Source organism: Bison bison, unplaced genomic scaffold (genome assembly GCF_000754665.1).
Source record: "Bison bison bison isolate TAMUID 2011002044 unplaced genomic scaffold, Bison_UMD1.0 scf7180017864315, whole genome shotgun sequence".
Classification (NCBI taxonomy): Eukaryota; Metazoa; Chordata; class Mammalia; order Artiodactyla; family Bovidae; genus Bison; species Bison bison.
In genome coordinates this window covers 379,428-389,138 of record NW_011494887.1, presented here as the reverse complement: position 1 = coordinate 389,138, position 9,711 = coordinate 379,428, and the positions used below count along the sequence as shown (strand labels likewise).

The 9,711-nt window shown below is 42.0% G+C and overlaps 1 protein-coding gene across 1 annotated transcript in view; it reads left to right on the top strand.

The window, feature by feature from the left end:
- The first annotated feature begins 3,921 nt into the window (after positions 1-3,921).
- Positions 3,922-9,711, top strand: part of AKR1D1 (aldo-keto reductase family 1, member D1) — a 51,743-nt gene continuing 45,953 nt past the window's right edge. Inside the window, exon 1 of the mRNA XM_010852772.1 lies at positions 3,922-4,095. Within this exon, the coding sequence (XP_010851074.1) occupies positions 4,003-4,095 (93 nt within the window). The 5' untranslated portion in view covers positions 3,922-4,002. The remainder of the gene's footprint in view (positions 4,096-9,711) is intronic.

Here is a 9,711-nt window from a genome sequence, read left to right as displayed (position 1 = left end):
AAAGATCAACATGTCAAGATATACTAATTATAAACATATGCCTCTAACAAAAGAACCACAAAATATATGAAGCAAAAACTGATGTAATTGAAAGAAGAAATGGTTTTACAGTAACAGTTGGAAACTTCAATACCCCATTCCAAAGAAGAGATAAAACAACTAGACAGAAGATCAGTTTAAAAACAGAAGATTTGAATGATGCTGTGAACCAACTATGTCTAAAAGACATCTGCTGCTGCTGCTGCTGCTAAGTCGCTTCAGTCGTGTCGGACTCTGTGTGACCCCATAGACAGCAGCCCACCAGGCTCCCCCATCCCTGGGATTCTCCAGGCAAGAACACTGGAGTGGGTTGCCAATTCCTTCTCCAATGCTACAGAAGACCAAAACAGCAGATTACATATTTTTCTCAAGTGCATATGGAATATTCTTCATGATAGTATGTCAGGCAACAAAAACAAATTCAAGTCTCAATAAACTCAAAATGATTGAACTCATAAAAATTAATCCTATTTCTATGTATTACCAATGTACAGTTGGAAACAGGATTTTAAAATTCCATGTACAATAGCTCTAAAAAATAAGTATTTATACCTATAGTTAGATATAAATCTAACAAACAAATATAGGATGTGTGTTCAAAATGGTGATGACCAAAAGAAATAGAAAGAAATACTGTCTTCACGGATTCAAAGACTCAGTGTAGTAAAGAATAAGAAATTGATCTACAGATTTAACTCAATTAAAAAAAAACTTTAGCAGGACATTTAAAGACAAAGAAAAGCTGATTCTAACATTTATGGTAACATTTATTCTAACATTTATGGTAGGAATTAAATAAATAAGAATAACTAAGGCACTTTTGGAAAAGAATAAGGTTGGAGAAATTACACCATATGATTTTAAGGCCTTTTATAAAGTTAAAAGTATCTAGACAATGTAGTGTCAGTGAAGGAAAAGATACATAAATCAATGAAACAAAGTAGAAAGTCCAAAGTAGATTTACCCAAATATGACCCTTGATTTTTAACAGTAGTGCAAAAGAAATTCAGTGGAGAGAGCATAATATTTTCAACTAATGGGATTGGAGCAATAGGATTCCCTTATATAAAACAAAATACTTCCACTTAAATATGCTGAATTATACAACAATTTACTCAAAATGGATTATTGGTCTAAATGGAGAAGATGAAACTAAAACTTTTAGGGATAAAATAGAATAAAACTTTTGTGATCTAGAATTCAAAGAGTTCTTTTATATGAAATTCAAAATACACTGTAAAAATACTGAACGTTATCAAATTAAAATCTTTTGCTACATGAAAGGCACAGTCAAGAGAATGAAGACAAGCTACATACTGAGAAAAAATATATTTGTAAGCCATGTATTCAGTAAAGAACATGTTTCAAGACTTTACCAAGAAATCTTAAAACTCAAGACTACAAGGACAAACAACTTCATTAAAAAAATGGGCACTGAACCCGCGTTTGAACAGGCACTTCACTACGAGGATATGTAGATGGCAAATAAGTATACAAAAAAAGTGTTCAACATCATTAACAATGAGATACCATGACAAAGCTATCAGTTTTGTCAGGTTAAAGTTTTAAAACACTGACAATCTTAAATGCTATGAAAGATATGGAAAAATAGCAATTCTTATGCATTGCTAATGGGGATGCAAGATGATATAGTTGTTCTGAAAATCAGTTTGGCAGCTTCCTACATAATTAAACATACCACATGACCCAGCAATTCCACTCCTGAGTATTTAGCCAAGAGAAATGAAAACTAGTGTTCATACAGAAGTCTGTACCACTAAGCCAATCATAGGGGTGGTACAGTGGATAAGAATCGCCTGCCAACGCAGGGGACACGAGTTCGATCCCTGGTCCAGGAAGACTCCACGTGCTTCGAAGCAATTAAGCCCATATGCCACCACTACTGAGCCCTGGTACCTAGAACCTGTGCTCCGCAACAAGAGAAGCCACCACAATGAGAAGATCTTGCACTGCAACAAAGAGTAGCCCCCATTCACTTCAAGTAGAGAAACCCTGCATGCAGCAACGAAGACCCAGCACAACCAAAAATAAAATAAACTATTTTCACAAAAGAAACATATATATAGTCAACATCTCAGCACACAAAGGTGCACCATAAATGTTTGTTGGATTTAATTACAAACAATTATTGAAGACCACTACTCCCCATATTCCACCCTGCCCCAACCTAGTTGAAATTACTATCTGCTGGCTGATCATGAATCCCATGGATGGAGGAGCCTGGTGGGCTGCAGTCCATGGAGTCGCTAGGAGTCAGACGCGACTGGCCGACTTCACTTTCACTTTCATGCATTGGAGAAGGAAATGGCAACCCACTCCCGTGTTCTTGCCTGGAGAATCCCAGGGACGGGGGAGCCTGGTGGGCTGCCCTCTATGGGGTCGCACAGAGTCGGACACGACTGAAGCGACTTAACAGCAGCAGCAGCAGCAGAGAGAGAGAGACAAGATAGTTAGAGACAAACTTCAAGCTACTTAACTAATATGGACACAGTTATCTTTAAGATCACCAGGTCCAGACTCACACACAGCACAATCCTTTGGAGGAAGACTGTAATAAACTTGTGTTAATTGTTTTGCTAACTGCTACTTCTTTCCATTTTTAACAGTCTTCAGAATCTCCCCAAGTGGGATTAAGCCCAACTCCAAATTTAGAAATGACTTCTATTTATTTAAAGCAATCAGTCTTTTATTTTCTCTGACCTCTATGATTGACTTAGTGGTTGATTCCGTGAACTAAAAGAGTCAACTGAGGCCAACTGGACCCTATTTCTGGATTACCACATGAGCTATGATGTAAAGTCCTTTTTTTCGTTAGGTTTGAACTTGGAATCACATCAATCTAAGGACTGGCTACCATCTTTCAGTGATGAGGGAAAAGTCTGCTGAGAGAATAAGGAGACAGAGATATGAATTGGAGAATGAGAATTTGGTTCCTGGTCAAATCATTTTCTCCTCCAGTCCAGTTTCCCACTTAACTTCCTTCCTTGTATATGTGCTCAGTCATGGCCGACTCTGCGACCCCATGGACTGTAGCCTTCCAGGCTGGCTCCTCTGTCCATGGAATTTCCCAGGCAAGAGTACTGGAGTGGGTTGCCACTTCGAGCTCCAGGGGATCTTCCCTACCCAGGGCCAAAACTCATATCTCTTGGGTCTTCCTTACCATTGAGTCACCTGGGAAGCCCTCCTCAACTAGGTAATAAAGTTTCCAAACCCTTTCCCAGTCCTGCCAGCTTGAATCTCTAGGGAAGTCCTAGAAAACTTACTCTAGTCTCACCTGGTGGAGAAGGCAATGGCAACCCACTCCAGTACTCTTGCCTGGAAAATCCCATGGACGGAGGAGCCTGGTAGGTTGCAGTCCATGGGGTCACACAGAGTCGGACAAGACTGAGAGACTTCACTTTCACTTTTCACTTTCCTGCATTGGAGAAGGAAATGGCAACCCACTCCAGTGTTCTTGCCTGGAGAATCCCAGGGACAGGGGAGCCCGGTGAGCTGCCGTCTATGGGGTTGCACAGAGTTGGACACGACTGAAGCAACTTAGCACCAGCAGCAGTCTCACCTGAAGCTAGCCTTAAGGCTCATAAATTTTTTAAAAAGAATTTGCGATAGATCTGTTAATTGCCGACAAAAGCATCCTGTCAGACGTCAGATTGCTTCCTTTCATCTTTAAAATCAATTATTTGTAGAGACGTAAGCATAAGATCTCAATGGGTTATTATCTACATGCCTTGCATAAGTTCAAAGGACAACCTCAGTTAGGATTTCCAGAACAACCTGAAAAAAAAAAAAAGCTAAACAAGTTGAGAAATCTCTTCCCTCCCACTGCTCCTCCCTCCGGCTCTCCTTTCTTTGATTAAATAGGCATTAGCACACCTTCTCAAGAAGACTGCTCTGTGGTGTTCACTATCATCTCTGCACATTTGAAACCTCAGACTCTCCCAGATGCACCTCAGCGCTGTGTATCACCGCATACCTCTAAGCGATGGGAACAGCATTCCTATCATCGGACTTGGTACCTACTCGGAACCTAAATCGGTAAGCTTGTCTCTCCCTCTTTTTTTTTAAATGAATGCTTTCCTAAAGGATAATCTGTCATTCATTTTGAATGGACTTCACTGATTTAATTTTTGTAGTAATGAATGGAACCTTGAAGGACAGCTATTTGGCTGAATGAGTACTGAGCCAAAGGTTGAATCAGTTTACAATTTAAAAGTATCTTGACTTAACGAATGGGACCTTTCTGCTTCTTTTACTAAAATTCAGCCTGAATACTGATTATTAGATTGAACTGAAGCACATAAAATTTCTGAGTTTCTGGTTTATGATTTTCTTTAAGTTCGTATTTGAGAATTTTAAGTTCCGTCTGACAAAACTTTTAGTGAAAACCTACCATATATGAAGCACTAGGGGCTTCTCAGGTGGCACAGTGGTAAAGAACCCACCTGCCAATACAGGAGACATAAGAGAAGCAGGTTTGATCCCTGGATTGGGAAGGTCCCGTGGAGAAGGAAATAACTACCTATTTCAGTATTCTTGCCTGGAAAATCCCATGGACAGAGGAGCCTGGCAGGCTACAAGCCATGGGATCACAAAGAGTTGGACAGGATGAGCAACTGAACGGAACTGAACCAGAATAAAGAGCAGTATGTCTAGGAATGCCAGTGAAATTTGAATGATCCTGAGTGAATGAACTCTGTTAAGCTAAGTTAAGCAGAGTTGAGGCAGGACATTGTAGACAGAGAGGGAAGCATAGAAGCACAAAGTTAACCATCTAATTATGTCATGCCTCTGCTTAATTTCTCAATGTGCGTGCGTGTGTGCGTGCATGCTCAGTCACTCAGTATGGCTCCCTATCAATTATAGGGTGGAGGACACACTCCTTATTCACACCTTGGACTTTATGGTTCAGTCAAGACCTGTCAGTTCAGCAGCACCTCCCACCACTCTTCCACCTCTCTCCACGTGTGAAACACAGCTCCTCGAATAACGCACCGAACTCCATGACCTTGAACATGCTGCTTTCCACCTGGAACATCCTTTCTCCTGAGCTGGTTAATTTTTACTAAACCTGCAAGACTCAGCTGAAGGATTCCTGTCCTTAGAAACCCACCTCCTAGCCACCACAGCTTGCCCCTCCTGTGTGTTCAGGAACCTCTTTGTGCTCAACTCTACTGAAGCAGTTATCACACGACATTGCAACCATTGTTTCTCTGCAATCTTCCCCACAAGATGTAAAATCCATTAGGAAAGAGACCATTTCTTGTTCAGCTCTATACTCCCAGTATAGTGTTTGGCATGTGCTGGGTGTTCAGCTAATGCTTGTTAAGTGAATGAATTTGTGAAAGGAGATGCATAATACATATATATAGCTTCCCAGGTGGCACAGTGGTGAAGAATCCGCCTACAATGTAGGAGACTCGAGTTTGATCTCTGAGTCGGGAAGATCCCTTGGAGAAGGAAATGGCAACCCGCTCCAGTATCCTTGCCTGGAAAATTCCATGGACAGAGGAGCCTGGCAGGCTACAAGTCCAAGAGGTTACAGAGTTGGACACAGAGTTGGACACAGCTGAGTACGCATGCACACCTCTGTGTGTGTGTGTGCATCGAAGGCCATGGAGATGTAAAGGCTTACAATAATAATAGCTTAAATTTCCTTAATACCTAACCATGTGCCAGGAACTAGTACTTTATAGTACATGCATTTTCTGACTTAATCCTCACAACATTATGAAATACTATTTTATCCTGTTTTACAGGTGAGAAAACAGAGGCATTGAGATATAAAATAAAATCCCCCAAACCTAAAGAAGAGAACTGGAATGTGAGCCTATGTAGTTTGGTCCCAGATTGTACCTTCTGGATCTCTATACTATATTGCCTGTTATAACTATCTGTTATGTCAATAAGGCTGCATATTTTTATGACTTTCTATGTGTATTTCTATATATGAAAGTATATAGGTCTATATATCCAGAAAGTACTTAGGATGAATACATGGATAGATAGATAGTTAGGTAGCTGGGTAGAATGATAGATCTAGGATATGAATCTGATTATTTCACTCCTCTGTTTAATTATTTCAATGACCCCCTACCAATTATATGACTTCTTACTTGTGCATCTATCATTCTATCTTTCTACCTATCTCCTGAAACTCAGTAGGGCTCCAAGTGTTGCATTTACCAATAAAAATTATTAAGTGCCTACTATGTGTCTAGTAATGCTACAGGTTAGAGACATTCTAACCTGTATGTTATGAATGTTAGAGACATTTGAAAGTAGTTGTGTGTCATCCCAAAAAAGGTTGTAATTCATTTCAGAAGATAAGACATAGTGCAATTAGAGAATATGGCATTAGTGGCATCCTGCACTGTGGATGCGCCAGCCACATTTGTGATCAGAAATACAGAGCTAATCCAATGCCTCACAAAATTCATAGGTGAAGAACACAACCCACCACGGAAGATTTGGGGGAGGAGGAGACAGGGAGCAGGGTATCTCTTAGCCAGAGCACTCCTTACATTCTGTTCAAAGCCACACAACTGACAATTCCCTCACCACTGACCCAGGACGGATGAGGCAGACACTAGGGGTACCTGTGCCCAAGTCAGTCGCTGGGAAATCAAAGTGTCGTATTAGATTTAATGTCAGACTCTTTGTCTGAGGGCTGCAATCTGAGGCCCAGATTCAGTCTTCTCCCCTCAGTGGGCCTGAGGTTCTTTACACAACCTTTCATCTCTCAAGAGATGGAAGGAGAATGACAGGCTGAAGTAACTGAAATCCTTTACAGTTTGTGTGTATATAATCAAGTCAGTCAATATTTGTCCTGGGATCCTGTTCCATTTTGATACAGAAGTTAGAGAGCAGCAGGCGCCAGGGAAAGGTCTAGGCTTACCTTGAGGGAAGGCTGGGTGGGCACAGAGGTGAAAGGCAGAGATAAAGAAGATTTAACAGCAAGCTCTTCTCCAGCATCCGCCCAGCTGGGACTCCACTGTTGCGCAGGCAGCAGGAACTGTAGCGCGGCAGTCCAGAGGAACGTTACCACGCAGCTGTGTGAGGCCAACCAGCCTTCTGATTTACAAAGACTTTTTTTCTCTCTCTCTTACTATGCCCAACTTTCTTATAAAGATTGTTCATACCTGTAGAGTCAGGGAATTTGAGACAGAACGAACATTTAGTGGCACCAAGCTCTCTGTGCATGTCCTCGGTGGATGATCACTAATGAAAACTGGGATGTACATATCATCTCTGTACCGTTTCCCTAAGACAGCCCCCCAGAATGGTTTCACACAGGGATGAGATCAACCATAATAGCCTCCCAAAAGATCACTCTTTTTTCTCTCTCTCTCTCTATATCTCCATTGGAGAAAGTCTGATAGGCAAGAGTTTTGAATCCTGTTCTTTTTCCTGCTTTGATAGAAATTAATTTGATTTCCTGATGCATATCAGCCCATGAGTTAATAACCAATATTTTTCAAAACTTCAAATAAAACTCAAGAATGTTACCAAGTGTGTAAATGACACAAATCTAGGACCAACTGCAAGTATTTTGGAAAATGGGCAATTCAGTAAATATTTTTGTGTGCCTAACCATGTACGAGTGGGTCCCCAGGTGGCTTAGTGGTGAAGAATCCACCTGCCAAACAGGAGACACAGGTTTGATCCCTGGGTTGGGAAGATCCCATGGAGAATGAAATGGCAACCCACTCCAGTATTCTTGCCTGGGGAATCCCATGGACAGAGGAGCCTAGTGGGCTACAGTCCATAGGATCACAAACAGTTGGACACAACTTAGTGAAAGTCCCTCAGTCGTGTCTGACTCTTTGTGACCCCATGGACTATACAGCCCATTGAATTCTCCAGGCCAGAATAGTGGAGTGGGTAGCCTTTCCCTTCTCCATGGGATCTTCCCAACCCAGAGATCAAACTCAGGTCTCCCACATTAAAGGGAGAGTCTTTATCAGCTGAGCCACAAGGGAAGCCCAAGAATACTGGAGTGGGTAGCCTACCCCTTCTTCAGTGGATCTTCCCAACCCAGGAATCGAACTGGGGTCTCCTGCATTGCAGGTGGATTCTTTATGAACTGACTTAGTGACTAAGCAACAAATGTACGAGGCATTTTTCTAAGTAACACAGGGATGAAAACTATGGGTTAGAAACAGGGATTTAAAATCTGTGGGTGATTTAAGGCAGAAAAAGTAAATACACATAAAAATAAAACATAAGGAAAAGCTGAAGTGCTTTAAGAGAGACAGCACTTGTTTGAAGATGAAAGTAACAACAGTTACAGGGTTATAACTGAGGCAGTACCCCTTCCTGGGTGGCCCTGGTTAAGATTTCTGTCGCTATCCATAATTTTCACACTCTGAAGAGTGAGTCAAAGGCTTTGTATATGGGGCAGAGACCGGGAAGTCCAAGTCCTTAAGTACCAACCAAGGAGGAGCCTAAAACATCAAGGGGACGCTGTGATGGAATTCTGCAGTGAGGAAGAGAGATTGGTGTCAACGCTGAATACATGGGCAAGTGAGAATTTATAACCAAGGAGTAGGGTCTGGGTCTATGAGTACAAAATTACTAAAAGGAAACTTTGGGAATAAGGGACTGCTGCTGCTGCTGCTGCTGCTAAGTCGCTTCAGTCGTATCCGACTCTGTGCGACTCCATAGACGGCAGCCCACCAGGCTCCCCCATCCCTGGGATTCTCCAGGCAAAAACACTGGAGTGGGTTGCCATTTCCTTCTCCAATGCATGAAAGTGAAAAGTGAAAGTGAAGTCTCTCAGTCGTGTCTGACTCTTCGAGACTCCCTGGACTGCAGCCTACCAGGCTCCTCCGTCCATGGGATTTTCCAGGTAAGAGTACTGGAGTGGGTTGCCATTGCCTTCTCCAGGAGATAAGGAACAATTCTTGCTAAAGCAACTTAACAGGATTCTTGCTGAAAAGAGGGAGTGACTAGACATCTCCTGGGACACAGTTCAGTTGAGTTCAGTTCAGTCACTCAGTTGTGTCCGACTCTTTGGAACCCCATGAACTGCAGCACGTCAGGCCTCCCTGTCCATCAACTCCCAGAGTCCACCAAAACCCATGTCCATTGAATTGGTGATGCCATCCAACCATCTCATCCTCTGTCATCCCCTTCTCCTCCTGCCCTCAATCTTTCCCAGCATCAGGGTCTTTTCAAATGAGTCAGCTCTTTGCATCAGGTGGCCAAAGTATTGGAGCTTCAGCTTCAACATCAGTCCTACCGTAAATGAACCCCCAGGACTGATTTCTTTTAGGATGGACTGGTTGAATCTCTTTGCTGTCCAAGGGACTCTCAAGAGTCTTCTCTAACACCACAGCTCAAAAGCATTCATTCTTTAGCACTCAGCTTTCTTTATAGTCCAACTCTCACATCCATACATGACCACTGGAAAAACCATAACCTTGACTAGATGGACCTTTGTTGGCAAAGTAATGTCTCTGCTTTTTAACATGCTGTCTGGATTGGTCATAACTTTCCTTCCAAGGAGTAAGCATCTTTTAATTTCATGGCTGCAGTCACCATCTGCAGTGATTTTGGAGCCCAGAAAAATAAAAGATGCTTACTCCTTGGAAGGAAAGTTATGACCAATCCAGACAGCATGTTAAAAAGCAGAGACATTACTTTGCCAAC